This window comes from Macrotis lagotis, chromosome 2 (assembly GCF_037893015.1).
Source record: "Macrotis lagotis isolate mMagLag1 chromosome 2, bilby.v1.9.chrom.fasta, whole genome shotgun sequence".
Taxonomy (NCBI): Eukaryota; Metazoa; Chordata; class Mammalia; order Peramelemorphia; family Peramelidae; genus Macrotis; species Macrotis lagotis.
The window spans coordinates 330,413,633-330,434,293 of NC_133659.1; the positions used below are offsets into that span (position 1 = coordinate 330,413,633).

General features: G+C 41.2%; 2 protein-coding genes across 2 annotated transcripts; one reads left to right on the forward strand and one right to left on the reverse strand.

Annotated features, from left to right (window-relative positions):
• Window positions 1–7,837: 7,837 nt before the first annotated feature.
• Window positions 7,838–18,626, forward strand: LOC141512266 (galectin-1-like). Its single transcript, XM_074221074.1, has 4 exons — window positions 7,838–7,921; window positions 17,588–17,664; window positions 17,810–17,981; window positions 18,480–18,626. Exons 1-4 carry the CDS (start codon window positions 7,838–7,840, stop codon window positions 18,624–18,626), a joined length of 480 nt encoding a protein of 159 aa, XP_074077175.1.
• A 616-nt stretch (window positions 18,627–19,242) lies between these two features.
• Window positions 19,243–19,497, reverse strand: LOC141511794 (large ribosomal subunit protein eL43-like). Its single transcript, XM_074220831.1, has one exon. The coding sequence runs from the start codon at window positions 19,495–19,497 to the stop codon at window positions 19,243–19,245; it is 255 nt and encodes an 84-aa protein (XP_074076932.1).
• Between the last annotated feature and the right edge of the window lie 1,164 nt (window positions 19,498–20,661).

The following is a 20,661-nucleotide window of genomic DNA, read 5'->3' on the forward strand; positions in this document are numbered from 1 at the left end:
TTTCACAGAACCTAATACAGTTGATTTCATGGCAGTTGGATCAATTGTTCTCATCAATACATTTCACCAGGGGAAGTCTTCACATGCTTGGGTTAGAAAGTCCTCTAATTTACCAAGGGCTTGAGAATCTTTGGTTACCCACAACCTGGTTTTGTCAATCTGCCAAAATGGTCCCTTTGGATGTTTCTTTCCACTGTCTTTCTTCCACTTAGAAATCATAGGAGAGAGTTGGAGGATTACGGTAGAATAAAAACAGATGAACAGTTTATCTGGCCAGAGCCCTGGAGGGAACCAAGGTCCAGGCTGAGTATGTACCTGATCCAGGACTTAATCAACCAACAAACTCCTAAGACCCAATTCTGTTGTACTAGTTATGGGGTAAACAGAGAAAAAGCAAAAATTCTCATCAAGGGGTTTATGTTCCATCATGTGTTACTGATGTTGTTGTTGCTGTTGTTTATGGTGATAAAACCAAGAATGGAGTGAATGGTTTGAATGAAATGCCTCCAGGGGTCAAGAGAAGGAATATTCTCCACCACTCACAATGGCCATTGGCAACCACTATGGTTCAACTGTACATAGGACTTGGAGGATTGCAAAGAACCTTTTGTGTCTTAATTTGCTTATGGATGGGGGAATATTTCTGCCCCCAGATATCTGATTTGATCCTTTCACGATATTTCCTTTGGGAGCTGGGAAGAAATGATTCTCCGCAAGTCAGAAACAACCTGAGAATCTGAATTGACTTTTGGCTGTTCTTTGTCCAAAAGGACCAAAATGACATCAGTTTGCTTGTACCAAGGTACACTGTATCCATCTATGGTTGATCAGAACAATAGGACCTTTGAAGGCTCCAGCACAGATCAAATACAAAAAGTTCTTTTGACCAATTCCTATTTATAGAGGGAATGAAAGTTTGTGAAGTAGTTCTCTGCAAAACAACTCTATTTTCCAATTTTTTAAAGGATCTTTTTGAGTTCATTTTAAAGCTAGATACTCATAAATTTTTTCAAGATTTCTTATATCAGATAAAGACCTTAGTTAAAAAAAAAAGAAACAGGAAGCGATATGTAACAACTGAAACTCTCCGAAGTCTCAGAATTGGAGAACAAAATTTAAGAGACTATATTAAATTGAATGAGGTTTTGTTACTGCCAGATTTTAGCAGAATCATCTAAGGAACTATCTACAAGTGATTCGAATCCAGAAAAACAGAGCTCCCTTCAAAGCTTCCCTGAGAGTGAGATCTACTCCAGAATGTCCAAGATATGTTCTGGCAGTAGAAGGGTACCTGGTACTTAAAATATGCTCATTAAATAAACATTGGGATTGAGTTACTAGGATGCAGGAAGATTGATAAAAGTTCATAGTGATGATCACTACTGTTGTGCTTTGGCATTTTATTTTGTAGAGTTTATCATTATGTCAAAATTCCCTTGGTTATCTTCCTTTTTAAAACTGGTTCCTAGTGTACCCGCCTACTGTCCTACTTTTCAAAGTAAGTATATTTTATGCTCTCTAAGTACTCTGCTCTGTAACCTGACTTAGGTCATTCTGATTTTGAATTTGTGAAAATGGCTTTAGATTTAGCCTAAAGATAAGTGATATAAGGGAGCAGAGAGCTTTCCGCTCCACCCTCAATCAAAAGAGGAAATTGAGGCAATTGGGAGAGTAGGACAACAAGTGATGGATTACCGGAATTGAGTGAACTATATGGACTCCGTCTTGGTACTCAGTTTTGGAACTAGCCCAGTTCCCTTTTTCTTCGTTGTTGGAACTAGTCCAAATTCTTTCTTGGGAGAAAATGTTTTCAATTGTATGCATTAAGAGAAAGTCTTATTGAATTGTTTGAACCTTCCCCTACATGACTGGAAAGCTGAACCATCTCTCCATCCTGTTAGAGACTCTTAACTTAAGGATACAAGTTATACTGTCCTGGTCAGATCCAAAGATTTAGGCAAGGAATTTTCCCACAATCATACATCCAAATCACTGCATCATATTTGAAAAGTGACCCTGCACTGATCAGTCAGCTATTGTTTCCACCCTCCATTGATTGAATAAAGACCTTTGGGGTGGGGGAGCAGGAAATCTCTTTTTCTGAATTTAGGAGTTTGCACCTGTTGATTGCCCCCTCAACTTGGAAAGTTCCCAATCTTTCTTCCACTTAGCTATCAGCTTACTTAGTGTTGCTGTTTCCTTCTGCTTGATTGATCTCATTTAATTCATTGTTTTTCACCTATAAAACATATGTTACTCTATATTTGGGATGCAACCTTAAGGTGAGCAAGGAACCTAGTCCTGGTGTGGTGGGCAATTGCCAGGCATTGCTTAATGCACGGATAAGCTTTGAAGACTGAGCCTTTGTCTCCGAAATCATTCCTTCTTTCACCATACCAACTACGAAGGGGGATGGTGCAAAGGAGATTGCTATCTGCTTTTAATAGAAGAGGAAATTGAAATTCATAGTGGAGATAGGACTTGCCCATGGTGCACACAGCTGGAAGTGAGTGGGGTGGTGCCAGGAATGGGGGAGGATGAAGGGACTGGAATCAGCTTCAGAATGTGAGAATCCTGGGGTTGGTGGGAGGCTTGGGAGGAAAGGAACTATTCTGCCCCACTCCCTGCTGGGAGCTCCCTCTGCCTAGGGATCATGTTTTGTGTTTCTTCAACAGCTCCAAGTTTATGAAGTGTTTCTCTAGTTTTTGAGAATGATGGTCTTAGAAAGAATAGTGAGGGGTGTTGAACTTGGGTCCTTGAGTCATGCCTGCAAATACAGAAGGGCTTTCTTACAGGAGAGGATTTTTAGCCTGTCCTACCCAGTCACAGTGACAGAAGCAAAAGAATTTCCTAGGAAGGGTTGCAGAGGTTCATTCATTTGAAAGATGGGAGCTGTCCAAAAGTGGAACAGTTGCTGCTACTGGGAGTGTTTTCCCTTGTTGAAGGTCTTCATAGAGAGTCTAGTAATTATGTGGCAGGAAGGTTTCCAAGGAAGATTATATTTCAGTAAGTGTATGAGGTCCCTTCCGAGCAAAGATATGATGATTCTGTTAGGGCATGGGAACAGGAGCCCTACCTGTGATAACATTATATCTGTAGCCAACTTCCAGGTGAGTAAAACAAGTCAGCATCTTCTCTGCAACTCAGAGGGTCAAAGCAGGGTTCCTTTGACTGGTTCCTCTCATTGACACCCCTCAGCCACCAAAGACTGGTGAAATTTTTTAGAAAAGATGAGATTTTTAAAAAAAATACTTGAAGGAAATGTAAATTTCAGTTACAGTTCAATGAAAATAAAAATCTATTTTCTTTTTCTCCTTTTAATAGAGGAGGAAATTGAGATTCATTGTGGAGATATGACTTGCCCAGGGCTCACAGCTGGCAGTGAGGGGGTGGTGCCAGGACTGAGGGGAGGATGAAGGGGCTGGAATCAGGCTCAGGATATGAGACTCTTGGAGTGGGTGGGAGACTTGGGCAGAGGGAAGAATTTGGACTGTTCTGCCTCTCCTCACTTCTCGGATCTCCCTCTGACTGGGAATTGTCTTTTATCTTCCTCCAACCTCTCCAAGGTTTATAAAGTGTTTCTCTTGTTTTGGGGATAGATGATGACAGAAGGTATAGTGAGGGCTGTTGAACCTTGGTCCTTCTGTCATGACTGCAGAACCAGAGGGGCTATCCTACAGAAGTCTTAGCCTGGTCCTACTCAGTTCCAGGGGCAGAAACAGGAGGAATTTGAGGGGAAAAAATTCCATTCAATCAAATTATGAGAACTATCCAGAATTGTTTTCTCTTTTGCACAACATGGTTATTTAATCTAGTGACATGATGGAACAAACACTGGACTTGGGATCAGAGGACCTGAGTACAAGACCTGGTACAACTTCTAACAGCCCAAGTGACCTCTGAGTCTCAGTTGCTTAAGAAACCAAATGGTTTCTCAGTTCCCTCCAAGATATGTCATCCTCTGATTAGAATTTCGCCCTTCAGAGGCAACCACTATGGAGCCTAGGGAGCTGATTCTTAACCAGACAAAAGTATCATTTTCCCCTCCAATCCCCCCCAACCACTTCCTAAGAATAGCAGATTCTTCTTCATTCTCTAAGTAGTTTTTCATCGACTCCCCTAATCTCTCTCATACTTGCCCCAACCACATCCCCCTAAGAGGGGAGGAGGGTGAGCAGAGACTTGTCTCCTCCTTGATGGGCTGTGCCGGCAACACCCCTGAGACACGCCCCCTCCCCCTCCTGTGTTGGATGGGTGAAAAGTGCCAGATTGGAGGACTGGGCAGGGTTTGGGGGTGGGGACTCAACAGAAGCCCAGAGAGCGATAGTTTATTTGAAGGGCCCCCCACCGCCCAGAGTCAGCATCGCTGCCTTGGAATCCGACATCATCCTTTGGATTCCCAGCGAAATCAAAAGACTCAGAAGTTTTCTCATCTTCCAACATGGCTGAGGTACTGACCGAAGGGAATCTTGTCCAGGCTACGGGCTGAAGGTCCAGAAGTCGGGGATCCCCTGGAATTTAAGCTCGGAAAGAATCGGGGAAACAAGTGTGTTGAGGGGCAATGTTTTAACAACCCCTTTCTTTAGGGGTTGGGGCTCCTTTATCTTCTCTAATCTCCACTCCAGATTTCCCAGCCCTTAGAAGGATTGCTCCTTCCATGTCCTCCCTATTGCACTGTGTCTTTGCACCTGTCCCCCCTTTGCACTTGCCCCCCTTGCACTGAAAACCTGGGAACTCCAGAGAAATTCTGGGGAGAAGTGAGCAAAAGGGTGGGGGGCCTTGGTGTCTCCTGACTCTGAGAGGCGCTGGATGAGACGCAGGTTGTGAAGCAGTCCCCTTAACTGCCTGGGGGGGAAAGGAAGAGTCAAGGTGGTCGTTTGGGGTGGACAGAGATGAATCTTCTGCCAAAGGATCAGACTATCTAGAATGAATAACTGTCTTAGAGAGTGAAGTCCAGCCTAACCGATGGGAGAGAAAGAGTCCCGACGGAGAAGGTCTTGGAAAGGGGGGGAGGTTGGACAGAGTAGATCGGGTGGGTCAGGGGCCAAGTGATTCCTTAGAGCCTCCCTAATTCGAACCCTAGCCTCTTTCAAAATGTGACCAAATTTATTGCACAAGCACAATTCCTGTATATTCTCCAGGAGAAAAATTGGCATAAGATTCTCCTCTCCATGCCTCCTCATTGCTTTTCCATTGATTTAGAACAGGAAGGGATCACACATGTAGGCTATGGGGCCCTCGCCTTTTTATGTTCCTTCACCTTGGTGTTTCTGCCAAGTTCACCTTGGCTTCCTTTTTCTTTCTGAATCTTCCCCCCACCCTTGCCAACACCCCGCTTCCTAGGCATTTCTGGCTCGGATTCTAGATGGGAACCAAGGCTTGGCTCTAGTGAATGGGGCAGTTCTTCCTATAATGCTGCAGGGTGGGTCCATGCGCTGCTTAATGAGATGAGAACAGCTTTGGGAGAATGAAAAATTGGGCAGGACAGTAGATGGGGAAGGGTGGCCTAGCTTCCAGGAATTTTTCACATTGATATATAGCTATCCTACCCTTGGGGAAACAACACTGTCCTCCCTTCTCCCTTCATCTTTGCCTGAGGGCCAGGTTATATATGATGCAAACCAAAGATGGTGCTGGTACAGTCAGTGGGATGGTGAGCGTGAACCTGGAACCCAGGAAAAACATGGATTCCAGTTCTGATTCTGTTGTGTGACTTGGGATGGGTCACGTCTTTGCTTTTTTGAGCCTCAGTTTCTTGATCTTTACATTGGGGAGTGGACTGGATCAATCATCTAGGAGAGGTCTTCATGTAACAGATGCAGAAACTGAGGCTTATGGACAGGAAGGGACTTTCCCAAGGCCCCAAAGCTACTATCTCATCTGTGGAGAGTCTGCTTTCCTAGATCCTTTCTGGTGCATACGATCTGCTCACTTGGAAGCTCGGCGACTCATCAGCCCGTCTTAATCTTGCTGTCCGTGACCTTTTCAGGAAATGACTCTCAGTAACTTGAACCTCCAACCTGGAGTCTGCATGAAAACAGTGGGAGATATTCCACTTAATGCCAAACAGTAAGTGATAGATGGGAAGGATGAGAAAAACCTGAACCACGGCTGAAAGCTGAATGCTTTACACACCTCCTTGCACCTGACCCTTGGGTAGACACGCCAAGCTGCTTTTGCCTTAGCCGAAGAAGAAGGCAGAACTCAGCATCAGGAAAACTTCCCCGCAGAAGCTGCCTAGTAGCTGGAATGGACAATTTGAAGAACTCCCTGTCTCTGAGGCTAAAACATATGTTGGCCAGGCACAGTAGAAAAGAATTCCATTTTGGCATCTTCCATCTCAGGGCTGTCCAACCTTAGGTTAGTTATTTTAGGGCTTCATTAAAATAAATAATTATTCAAGGACCACATTCAGAATAAAAAATACAGACCAAGTTCAGCAGACATAGTGCTAAGTCACAGCTCTGGAGTCAAGGTTCTTAGATATAAAAGGTTGCCTCATAACTTCTTAGAAAGTGGGTGGTTGTGTGTCATCAATACAACATGTGAAGGCACCAATTGGGAAAGCAAACACAAAATGACAAAGCGACCACACAGCAGCATAAAGGTAAGTTCATACTGACTGGTCTGCATCTTACAGACAGAACCGCATCCCACAGATCGATTGAAAATTCTATGTGATGTGTTCTGTCTGCAATACGGCTTACAAACACCAGAGACAATTAACATCAACAAGTTTACTTATTAGCGATTGAATTTAAAAAATCTAATACACAGCTGGCCACATGTGGCCTGCAGGTCATAATTTGGATTCTATCTGTTCTAGCTCAAAGATTCTCTGAGTGATGGATTTCTAAGGCTCTGGAACCCATGTGAATGATGGACGTGTGTTCTCTATTTCCAGCTTTAGAATTGAATTGGGAAAAAACTATGGTAATGTTGGCCTGCACTTCAACCCACGCTTCAACTTTCATAATGACAGAAAAATCATTGTTTGCAACTCCAAGACTGATTACATTTGGGGAAGAGAAGAAAGACAGAAACACTTCAAGTTTAAACCAGGGAGTACAGCAGAGGTAAGATCCTAAAATCTGATTATACAGTACTTCACCTGGAAAGGACCCAAAAGAAGATCTCATCCACCTTGGGTATTTGACACAAGAAACCTGAAAGCAATTCCTAATGGGGAAGAGATGAAAAGCTAGAAAGGAAAAAGGGATCAACGGCTTTCCCAGGGTCAATAACCAAAGGCCCAGCATCTTCAAGGTAGACAGAGGGGAAAAGGGAGAGATTTGTGAAGGGTCATGGTTCCAATAGAATAAGAGAAGACTGTGGTTTTCCAGGATACATTGGGATTCCTTAGATTTAAAGTAGGAAGGAACCTCAAGGGGTCTTCTTGTCTGAACCCCTCATTTTATAGAAAGGTAAACTGAGGCTCAGAATGGAGAAATGATTTGCCCAAGGTCACACAATGTCTTGGAGATTGGGTCTTGAAATGAAACTTGAACCCAGGTTTTCCTGTCTCCAAGTCCAGGGTTCTGTGTTTATCTCCTTTTGCCCTCTCCCTCTTCAGATTTCCATACCTTTTAAACTGAAGCAATTTAAGGTGAAACTTCCTGATGGCTTTGCATTTACTTTCCCTAATCGTCTTAATTTACAAGAAATCAACTTCTTGGAAATTACTGGGGACTTCAAGCTCACCTCATTGACTTTCGAATGAGCGCTCCAATCAAGCCAGCTTCAGATATCATTCTTGACTCTTGGGACTCTCTAATAACTAATAAAAGTGGGCTAATGATATTAAGAATTATCTGTGTTATTCTGTTCTAGGGGATAGATGGCAGAGTTTTATGTTAGAAAGGATGGCTGGGTGATTCTGGACAAATCCCTTCATCTCATTGGTCCTTTGGTGACTTTCAAGGTCAGTGGTTCTCTACCTGGGATGGATCTGGGTTTTTTTTTAAATGACATCTTTGTTGGGGCGGCTAAGAGGCACAGTGGATAAAGCATCAGCCCTGGAGTCAGGAGTAACTGGGTTCAAATCCAGTCTCAGAGGCTTAATAATTACCTAGCTGTGTGGCCTTGGGCAAAAAAAAAAAACAACCCTAAAAAAAAATGACATCTTTGTTGTCACCAATATTTGATTTTCTTAGTATTCCACTGGGCTTTTGTGTGTGTGTGTGTGTGTGTGTGTGTGTGTGTGTAAATATACATATATATGTATATAAAAATATATACACATATATTAAACATTTCTACTATTGGTCCCATATTGTTTGCTTCTCAATTGGTAGAGGAAGGTGAGAGGGGAAAGAGAATTTGGAAGTCAAAATTTAAAAAAATTTACAAAAAATACTTTAAAAAATAATACCCATCCAAAATTAAAAACAACCAAGGCAGCACCATCACATGATTCAGAAAAGGGGTCCCTGGATGTGCCTAGATTCTCAGGAGCTTAGGCCATATCACAAGAAAAGGTTCAAACTACTTGGGAATTTACTTTGAGAAAGAATCTCAATATCCCCTACCTTATCATGCCAGATAATCTTCAGAATTTTCCTAAGACAATTCAGATGGAAGTGATTCAGTTTCCTGGCATGGTGCTGGTAGACTGGCCAGGCTTCACAGGCATGTAGCAGTGAAGTCAGCACAAAGGTTCTATAGTTCTTTAGTTTAGTAATCAGTCTGATACCCCTTCTCTTTCATTTTAGCTTCCCAAACATTGAGCTAGCTAGGTAGTATGTGCTTTCACCTCAATACCAACGTGTACCTATGGGAAAGTATACTACCAAGATAAGGGAACTTATTATCATTATGCAAAACTTCTCTATTTGTTATAACTGATAGTTCCATGAATGGATGCTGTAGTGCTGGATGATGGAGCCTCAGTATTTTCCTGGAGCTAAGACAAAATCACCACAAGCAACAGAAAAGTATTTCAGACAGTTGTTTCAGATAAGGCATTGAGTGCACAGTCTTAGGCAAATAGAAAATCATACATCAATTGTCCATCTGCTTTAATCTTGGTTTGTAGCCTTTTCAAGTTGAATAATTTCCCATAAAGGCGGTAGCTTACCTTGATGCTGTATGCATTGAAGGCATCTGACGTTGCTGTAACAATATGCTAAAAAACATGGGAGCAAATACGCAGCCTTGATTCACTCCATTGCTGACTGGGCAAGTGGGAGAGCATCACCCATTACTAAGAACCCTGGCTGGCATGCAGTTGTGGAACTGGCATGAAATACTGATGATCTTCTCCAAGAAACCAAATTTTGTCATCATCTTCCTTAACAGTATCATGGTTAATAGTATCAAAGTCCTTGAGAAGATGGATGAATGTGGTATCCAGACCATTGTTTCACTCCTGGCATTCCTCCTGGAGATGATGGGCAGCAAACCCCATATCGATTGTTCTTTGGTCTTTCTCAAGCCGCACTGGCTCTCAGATAGATGACCAACTTCCAGAAGAAGAATCAGACAATTCCTAAGGACTTGGGCAAGAATTTTGCCAGTACAGTCAACAAAACTCTTTAGTGCTAGCTAAGAGTGGTGAATCAATGTAATAAATTAGGTATAAAATGATAGGTATAAAATGATGATGATGATGATGTCTGTCCTTTGTTCTTGAAGAATCCCATGACAACTGGGAGGTGATGCTATGACAAGCACATGATCAAGTATAAAAGAAACTAATAAATGAGTATAGTAATCTACTTTCTCATAAATCAAAAGACTCCACTTTCTGGGATAAGAATGCACTATTTGACAAAAATTGCTGAGATGACTAGAAAATAGTATGGCAGAACCTAGACATAGACCAACATCTCACACACTATACTAAGATCAGGTTAAAATGGGAACATAAAGGGGGATACCATAAACCAGTTAGGAGAACAAGAAATAATTTATCTGTCAGCTCTATGGAGGAAGCAAGAATTTATGTCCAAACAAGAAAGAGAGAGCACTGTAAAATGCAAATAGATTTGGAAAAATAAAATAAAATATCAACCAGGAAAAATACAAATAGATAATTTTTATTACATTAAAATAAAAAATTTGCACAAACAAAACCAATGCCAAAATTAGAAGGAATGCAGAAACCTGTGAAACAATATTTACAGCCAGTGTTCCTGATAAAGGCATCATTACTAAAATATAAAGAGAACTGGGTCAAATTAATAAGACTACGAGTCATTTCTCAATTGACAAAGGGTCAAAAATATGAATAGATAGTTTCCAGAGGAAGAAATTAAAGCTACCTGTAGGCATACCTATTAGATTGACTAAAATGGCAGAAAAATGAAAATAATCAATGTTGGAGGGGATGTGGAAAATCTAGGTCACTAATGCATTGTTGGTGGAGTTGTGATTTGATCCCACCATTCTGAAGAACAATTTGGAACTCACAGGGCTATAAAACTATGCATTCCCTTTTCAGCAATGCCACTAGTAAGTGTGTATTCCAAAGAGATCACTAAAAGGGAAAAGAACCCATATCCAGAAAAGTATTTATAGCAGCTCTTTTTTGTGGTGGCAAAGAATTGGGAATTGAGGAGATGTCCATCAACTGGGGAATAACTGGATAGGGTATAGTACAGAATGTGATGGAGTACTATTTTTCTATAAGAAATATGAGTAGGTTGATTTCAGAAAAATCTTAAAAGACTTACATAAACTGATATTGAATGAAGTGAGCAGAACCAAGAGTACATTGTAGACAGTAATAGCAACATTATGTGATGATCAACTAAAACAGACTTACCTCATCTCAGCATACAGTGATCAAAGACAATTCTAAAACACTGCGATGGAAAATTCCTTCTGCATCCAGAGAAAGAGTCATAGAGTCTGAAAGCACATCAACACACACTATTTTCATTTTTATTTATATTTATATTTTATATTTGTATTTATTTGTATTTTATATTTTCTTTCACATGATTTTCCCCCCTTTGTTCTGATTCTTCTTTCACAATATGACTGATATGGAACTAAACTTGACACAAGAAACCTGAAAACAATCTCTAATGGGGAAAAGATGAAAAGCTAGAAAGGAAAAAGGGCTCAAATTAAATGCTATTTGAAGACGAGAGAGTGAAGAAAAAAATGTGGAAGTCAAAATCTTACAAACAATGAATGTTGAAATTATCTTGACATGCTATTGGAAAAAAGAAAATAGCAAACCAACAAAAAAGAATCTTTCCAGAAATGAATAAGAGAAAGCTCTACCTGTGACTGTCACAGCACAGCATATTTCCTTTATTGTTATAGATATGGTCAATGGAGGCAACCTTGAACTCCTGGGGAAACAACTTCTTGTTTTATATAACATGAGCATTTTCAGTCACCTTTTGTATGAGCCCCTACCACAGACACGCACCCTGTGAATCTCAGCTAGAATAAAATCAGTATCAGACACTTTGACATAAAAGAGGAGTCTGAGAGCATCCAAACTTCTTCAATTAGAAACTTGGCTGGAGAAGGATTGACTTTACCTTGAGGTACACAGTCAATGGCTTTAGCATTGACTGAGAATAGTCTGTTGTGAAAGCTATGGAAGTGTTCAACCCATCTCTCTAAGGTTCATATCCCTATCAATGTGGTTCCATCAGCACTAAGAAGTTGAGATATGCCATAGGTCTTTGATCTATAAATAGCATTCAGGACATCATAAATAAGTTTTGGATTGTTACTATGGATTTTCATCTGTCATATCAATGCACCTAGAATGATACATCTCTAAGCTTCACTTGCACTTGACTTTTAATGGAATTAAATGCTCCCTGAGAGACAGATAAACCATATTACTGATAAATCCTTTGGAATTTTTGTTTTTCATTTGGTAACTTCTGAATTTCCACAATATTTTCATCAAAGGAGTCACAGTGTTTGAAATTGTTCTGATCCAGATGAATAAATGCAGTACTAGTCACCAAATCTCTGAAAGTAGCCCACTCTTTTTCTTTGTGTTATTTTTTACCATCAGCATGTTGGCTCAACTTTTCTTCCAAGTATGTAGCAGACTGTTCCTGCTCAGAGAGAACTCTAACCTATTGATCTTGAGTTTTCTGGAGAACACTCTATGTCTCAATTGCAGTATGCAAAGGGGAGTATTTCTACTCAAAGAAACCTGTTACTAACCTTTCACAATCCCTCCTCTGGAAACATAGAAGAAATCATCCTCCCCCAGACAGAACTTGAGTTCCTGAATTGGTTGGTGGTCAAAATCACATCTCTATGAAAGGGTCAAAGTATAGTACACCTGTGGCTGATCAGACCAATGAAAGCTTAGAAGGTTCAGCATAGTGTAGTCTTCAATAGTACATATGATAACCTCCAATTTCCAGAGGGTGTTTAAGTTTACAGGATACTTATATCTAAACAACAGTCTTTTTTCTCATTTTTTTGGCAATGGGGTTAAGTGGCTTGCCCACGGCCACACAGCTACATTAAGTGTCTGAGATCAGATTTGAATTCAGGTCCTCCTGACTCCAGGGCCAGTGCTCTATTGCACCACCTAGCTGCCCCTCTTTTTCTCATTTTTAATGGATCTCATTGATAATTTTAAAAGAAAGAAAAGTTCATACCTCATGTTTAATTTTTAAAAAATTTATATTACATAAAGTATTTAGCTGAATAAAAAATAGGAAGTGGTGTATAATAATTGAAATTCTCTGTAGTTTCACAATTGGAGGACTAAATTTAAGAGACTACTAATTTGTATGAAATTCAGTTACTGGTAATTTTCAGCAGAATTATCTATTAACCCTCTACAAGTAATTTAGAAAAGCAGAGCCTCCTTCAAAACTGCCCTGTGAATGAGACTCTTCCAGAATATTCAAAAGAAGGAATTTCCTGGCATCAGAAGACTACATGAGGCATCTAAGAATAAAAATATACTGATTAAATGGACATTAGGAGGATGTTACCAGGATACAAAGGCAATTGATGAAAGTTAAATAACAATGATCATTACTTTTGTATATTGGTATTTTATTTCATGGAGTATATCTTTATGTTATATTTTCATGGTTACCTCAGTGATATTTATATTTTCTTTTTTCAAAATGAGTCCATTATATGCTCTCTATTTAATTTGATCTGTAACCTGCCTTGGGTTATTCTGATTAAGAATTTAGGAAAATCAAGGATTTAACTTAAAGATAAATGATCCAGGAGAGGAGAGAGATTTCCACTCCACCATCATTCAAAAAAAAAATTGAGAATTGAGAGGATTAGGATGGAAAGTGATGAATTATGGGAATTGAGTGAATTAGACTGACTACATCTTGATACTCAGTTCTGCAGATAGCCCAGCTTCTCTTCAACTCAATGGTGGATCTAGTCCAAATTCTCTCTTAGGAGAAAATCTTTTCAAAACCTTATTGTTTTGTTGGATCCCTGTATGACTAGGAAGCTGGACACCTCTCCTTACTACTTACATCTGCCTGCTGAGGATTTGTTATGTTGATCAGGAACCTGGTCAGATCCAAAAATTTAAGCAAGAAGTTTCCCCACAATTATATATCCAGAGCAACCTAGGTGTCTTATCTTGAAAGTGTCTTGCACTGATTAATCAGATATCGCTTCCATATTCCTTTGATTGTGGGGAGTGGGACATCTTTTTTTCTGAATTCAGGGACTTGCCCTTATAGACACTTTGCTCCCCTCCTCCCCCCTCCCAACTTTAAAATTTCTTAATCCTTTTTCCACTTAGAATTCAGCTTACCTAACATTGTATTGTTCCCTTTTACTTAATTTACCTCATTTGATTAATTCTTTTTCAGATATAAAATTGTTTCCCCCTGTATTTGGGGTACAGACCTAATGTCACCAAGGAAGCTGGTCTTGGTTTAGTGGACAATAGACAGGCAGTGCTTAATGTAGCGATAAGCTTTAAAGAGAGAATCATTGTCTCCTCAGTCATTTGATCTTTCATCCATGACAGCTGGGAAGGGGTTGGTACACAGATAGTTATGTCCTTTTTATTAAGGAGGAAATTAAGATTCATAGTGGAGATATTATTTGCCCCTGGGTGCCACAGCTGGCAGTGAGGTGTAGTGCCAGGACTGTGTGGAAGATGAAGGGGACTGGAATCAGCCTCAAGATGTGAGGATCTTGGGGTTGGTGGGAGGCTTGGGAGGAAAGGAACTATTCTGCTCACTCCCTGCTAGGAGCTCCCTCTGCCTAGGGATCATGTTTTGTGTTTCTTCATCAGCTCCAAGGTTTATGAAGTGTTTCTCTAGTTTTTGAGAATGATGGTTTTAGAAAGAATAGTGAGGGGTGTTGAACTTGGGTCCTTGAGTCATGCCTGCAAATACAGAAGGGCTTTCTTACAGGAGAGGATTTTTAGCCTGTCCTACTCAGTCACAGTGACAGAAGCAAAAGAATTTCCTAGGAAAGGTGCAGAGGTTCATTTATTTAAATGATGGGAGCTGTCCAAAAGTGGAACAGTTGCTGCTACTGGGAGTGTTTTCCCTTGTTGAAGGTCTTCATAGAGAGTCTAGTAATTATGTGGCAGGAAGGTTTCCAAGGAAGATTATATTTCAGTAAGTGTATGAGGTCACTTCCGAGCGAAGATATGATGATTCTGTTAGGGCATAGGAACAGGAGCCCTACCTGTGATAACATTATATCTGTAGCCAACTTCCAGGTGAGTAAAACAAGTCAGCATCTTCTCTGCAACTCAGAGGGTCAAAGCAGGGTTCCTTTGACTGGTTCCTCTCATTGACACCCCTCAGCCACCAAAGACTGGTGAAACTTTTTAGAAAAAATGAGGTGTTTCGTTTTTTGGGGGTTTTTTTTAGGTTTTAGCAAGGCAATGGGGTTAAGTGGCTTGCCCAAGGCCACACAGCTAGGTCATTATTAAGTGTCTGAGGCTGAATTTGAACTCAGGTCCTCCTGACTCCCGGGCCGGTGCTCTATTCACTGCGCCACCTAGCTGCCCCCAAAATGAGGTGTTTAAAAAAAAAAAACTTGAAGGAAATGTAAATTTCAGTTACAGATCAATGAAAATAAAGGTCTATTTTCTTTTTTCTTCTTTCTATATTTCCAAATGCCTTCTAATCTGTCCATGCAGACATCTGTGAGTCCTAGGTAAATGATCCCTTTCTAAGAGTTCTCTCAAGCACTGAGAATTTGGATATGTCCAAAGATATTGGAGAGACACATTTATCCCTCATTCCTTAAGGAGACCAAATTGATTCCATCCCCTCTTCCCAATGTCCCTATTTTTCAACGAACCTCCTCAATTTCAGTGAACCATAGTTGTGGGGAAATTACTCTCATCTTTCCATCTCAGTTTCCCTTTTTGAAAAACATGATCATTTATCTGTGATATAATGAAACAAGCTTTGCCCTCTGGGTCACAGGACTTGGGTACAAGACCCGGTCCAACTTCTACTCCCCAAGTAACTCCTAGGTCTCAGTTTCCCCTTTACTTAAGAAACCAGATGGTATCTTCAATCACCCACATCATGTTCTCATCTGATTAGGATCCACCCCTTCGGAGGGACTCGCTGGAGGCCAGGGAGCTGACTCTCTGCCCAGACCAGAGGGTTGTCATTCCTCCAGATAGTTCCAAGTTCACTTATTAGGGAATAGCAGATCCTTGTTCTCTACCACTCACTTCAACCACATCCTCCACGAGACAGTTTTGGGGAATTTGATAGCTGGGGGGGGAGCTACAAAAGGAAGAAACTCTCCATGGTGGGGGTGATGGGGATTTGGGGGAGGGGGCGGGACAGGTGAGCAAAGGTTTATCTCCTCTTTTATTGGCTATGCCTCCAAGAAAGACTTCAAAAATTCCGCCAGCCCCTCCCCTGAAATCCGCCTCCTTTCTTTTTCTGTGCTGCATTGGACAAAAGTGTCAGATGGGTGGACAGGGCTAGGTTTGGGGGTGGAGACTCAGTAGAAGCCGGGAGACCGACCTTCTATTTGAAGGGCCCCCACCTCCCAGAATCAGCATCGCTGCCTTGTAATTCGACATCATCCTTTGGATTCCCAGCTTAGTCAGAAGAATCGCAGATTATTCATCCTCAATCATGGTAAAGATATTGACTGAAGGGAATCTTGTCCAGGGTCCAGAAATCGGAGATCCTCTGAATCTCGAAAACTTAAGAAAAATGTGTTGGGGAAAATGTTTGAGCAATCCCTTTCTTTAAGGGTTGGGGGTCCTTTCTCTTCTTTAATCCCCACCCCAAACTTCCCAGCCCTTAGAAGGGTCGCCCTTCCACATCCTGCCCCTTGCACTGTGTCTTTGAAAATCTGGTATCTCCAATGAGATCCTAGGGACAGGTGAGCAACGGGGAAGGGGGCCTTGGTGTCCTCTGACTCAGAGGCTGGGTCTGTGTTGGGCTGGGGGTAGGAGGTGAAGTAGACCCCTTAACTGGGTGGAAGGGGAAAAGAGTCAAGGTGGCCAAATGGGGTGGCAGAGATGAATGCTCTGTCAGAGGAACAGGACTGAATAATTGTCTTAGAGAGTTACTTCCAGCCCATTCTTATGGTCGAGAAGGAATCCAGGCTGAGAAAGCTCCATTGGAAAGGGAGTAGGCTGGATGTAATAAATCCAGTGGGTTAGGGGGAAAGTCATGCCTTAGGTCCTCCTAATGCAAACCCTCCCTTCTTTCAAAATGTGTGTCAAATTAACCTCATAAGCACACTTCTTATATATTCTCTAGCAATCAAGTTATAAGATTCCCCTCTCCATGCCTCTCATTTCTTCTCAATTGATTTAGAACAGGGAGGGACCAAATATCTCAGCTCCCTGGGGTCTTTTGCCTTTTTTATTCCAGGGCAGGAGAAGCTGAGTTCTTAACTCTAGTTTTTTTTGCCACGTTCACCCTTGATTCACTTTTCTTTCTGAATCTTCCCCTCCCCTGCCAACTCCCCTTTTCCTGGGCATTACTGGCTCAAGCCCTAAATTTGAATCAAGATGTAGCTCTTGAAAATGGGGGCAACTCATCCTGAAATGTTGCAGGTTGGGGAGGAGGAGGCAGGATTTCCATCCCTATTTAATGAGAAGGGGACAGCTCTGGGAGAATGAGGAGGAGGGCAGAAAAATAGGTGGGGAAGGCAAGGTAAGGTTGATCTATCTTTCAGGGATGATCCCCATGGAGATAGAGTAATCATCTTTCTCCTACCCTTGGGGAAACAACACTGCTCTCCCTTTTCCCTTCATCCTTGCCTGAGGGCCAGATTATATGTGTTACAAACTTAAGTTGACTCTGGTGCAGCCAATGGGATGAAGTGATCATGAACCTGGAACCCAGGAAAAACTTGGATTCTAGTTTTGATTCTGTCAATCACTTTTGTGATTTGGGCTTTGAGTCTCTGCTTCATTGCTTCTTTGAGCCACAGTTGCCTGATCTTTACATTGGGGAATGGATTGGCTCAATCATCTAGGACAGTTCCTCATGTAACAGATGCAGAAAACTGAGGTCCATAGACATGAGAGAATTTTCAAAGGTCCTATTTTAGCACTATCTATCCTGTGGATAGTTTGACTTCCTAGAACCTTCCTGCCCAACTGGAAGCTCTGCAGCTCATCAACCTGTCCTAACCTTGCTGTGCTTGATCTTTTCAGAATTTTACCACTAAATTCAGCCTCCGGCGTGGATCCACCTTAAAAATATTGGGAGATATTCCAGCTGATGCCAACCAGTAAGTGGACTAAAAATGTATGTAGGAGGATCACTGCAGAAGTGAAGACCATGTTGGCATCTTCTAGGTCAAAGAGTCTCTGGTTGGTGGGTTTCTAAAGTTCTGGGCCCTATGCTAAAGATGGACATGTGTTCTCTATTCTCAGCTTTAGAATTGAGTTGGGTGAAAGCTATAATAATATTGGCCTGCACTTCAATCCCCGCTTCAACTTTGGTCTAGACAAAAATGTCATCATCTGCAACTCCAGGAAGGAATTTGATTGGGGCCAAGAAGAAAGACAGGAACACTTTATATTTCAGCAAGGGGCTGGAACTGAGGTAAGATCCCAGAAACAGATCATGTAATGTTTCATCTGGGAAGGACCAAATGAGAAGATCTCATCCAACTCGAGTATTTGACACAAGAGATGTAGAATCAGCCTTAAAAGATGAAAAACTAGAAAAGGAAGGGGGTCAGTGACTTTCCCAAGGTCAATGCTCAGAAAGTCCAACATCCCAGAACTGGACAGAGGCTGGGTGAAAAGGGAGAGAGCTGTGAAAGGCCATGGTCCCAATAGGATAATAGAAGACTCTGGGATGTCCTGGGATATATCAAAGGACCCTTGACTTAGAACTGGATGGAACCTCAGTGACCCGTTTGTCTGACACCCTCATTTTATAAAAGTTGAAAGTGAGACTCAGAATGAAGAGCTGATTTCTCCAAGATCACAGAGAGTGCCTAGGAGAGTGTGTCTTGAGATCAATTTTGTATCCAGATATTTCTTTCTCCAAGTCCAGGGCTCTGTATTCATCTGATTTTTCCCTCTTTCCCTTCAGATTTCCATAACTTTTGATGTGAAGGAGTTTAAGGTTAAACTTCATGATGGCTTTGAATTCACTTTCCCTAATCGTTATAACTTAGAAGAAATCAACTTCTTGCATATTTGTAAAGACTTCCACTTCAAAGCATTGATCTTCGAATGAGCCCTCCAATCAAGCCGGCTTCGGACACCATTCTTGAATCTTGGGGCTCTCTTGTGACTAATAAAAGTGCTAATGATGATAAGAGCTGGCATTGTCTGTGCTGTTCTGTTCTGAGGGAGAGGGTACCCCAATGTTTCTCTGGTAAATCTCTAGGACAAGGGTTCTGGGCCTGGGATCAGTTTAGTATAGCAGAAAAAATGACATCTTCACAAACTTCTTATTCTCTAAGTATTCAACTGGGGGAGGGGTTACATAGCATATACTTTAAAAATTACTGTCATTGGTCACATATTACTTGCTTCTCTGTTGTTTGAGGAAGGGAAAGACAGAATTTAGAACTCCAAATTTTAAAAAATGGAGTTTAAAAACCAATTAAAAAATAAAATCTATCCAAAAGTTAAAGCAATGACAACACTACCACATGATGGGGCTTAGACCATAACAAACAAAAGAGTGACAAGTACCTGGTGGTCATGGTTGCTATTCTGCCTTCTCAAAGAAGATCAAAATTTCATCCTTATGTTGATTTGTAGCTTTTTCTTTTCTTCTTTTTTATTCCACAAATTGACACATTTATTGTTGGACTATGGACTCCGAATAATATAAGGAGATGATTTTACTGGTGTTTCAATTCCTTCAGTCTTCTGATGGCAGATTTGACTGTGACTGCAGAAGTGGTATTGTATGTCCAAGCACCACCAAATACTGTTTTCATATAGGATTCACAATGCCAGATACCTACGGCCCATCTCTTCATTTTGGTCTTGCCACAGAAGGAGCAGGTATACTTGGCATGCTGGCTAATTTCAATGTTCTTCACCATTGTTCCATATTTACCAACAATTGAGACCTTCTTGGTATGTTTAGCCATGTTGCCAGTCACAGGGCCACAGCTCAGAGAGGAGTTTTATAGCCTTTTCAAGTAGAATGATTGACCATCAATTCAGTAGCTTATCTTGATGCAGCGTTCATTCACTTTGAAGGTATCTGACGACAACGCTAAAAAGCATGGGAGCAAGGATTTAGCTCTGTTTCACTCCACTGCTGATTGGGAAAATGTGAGAGTATCACCCATTATCCAGAACCTTGGTCACCATGCCATCATGGACCTGGCATGGAATACTGCAGAGCTTCTCCAGGAAACCAAACTTTGCCATGATCTTCCTTAAGGCTTCATGACTGACAGTATTTAAGTCCTAGGCAAGATGGATGGATGTTGTTTCCAGTCCATTGTTTTTGCTCCTAGAATTCCTCCTGTAGGTATTCATCCGCACACACCTTATCTATTGTTTTTTGGCCTTTCTCACACCACAATGGCTCTCAGGTAGATGATCATCTTCCAGGAAAAGGATGACAGTCTTCAAAAGTGTTTGGTATTGGGGCGGCTAAGTGGTGCAGTGGATAAAGCACCAGCCCAGGAGTCAGGACTACCTGGGTTCAAATCCGGTCTCAGACACTTAACAATTACCTAGCTGTGTGGCCTCGGGCAAGCCACTTAACCCCATTTGCCTTGCAAAAGCCTAAAAAAAAAAAAAGAAATAGAGTATGGATCAGTGGAATATATTAGGTACAAAAGAAATGGTAATAAATGACTCTAGTTATCATCTGCTTGATAAAACCACACACTCCACCTTCTGGGACAACAATACAAGACTTCATTAAAGAACTGCTGAGAAACTGGAAAATAGGCAGGCAGAAATGAGCCATAGTCCAACATCTCACACTCCATACCGAGATTAGGTTGAAATGGGAACATGATTTAGATATATAAAGGGTGATGCCAGCAACCATTTAGAACAAGAAATCATTTATCTGTCAGATCTATGGAGAAAGGATGAATTTATGGCCAAACAGGTGTGAAATGTGAATGGATAATTTTGATCATTTGGAATTAAGAAGTCTTTGCACAAACAAAACCAACACCAAAATTAGAAGAAATGCAGAAAACTGTGAAGCAATATTTACAGGCTGTTTTTCTGATAAAGGCATTGTTTCTAAAATATAAGGAGAACTGGGTCCAATTTATAAGGCTACA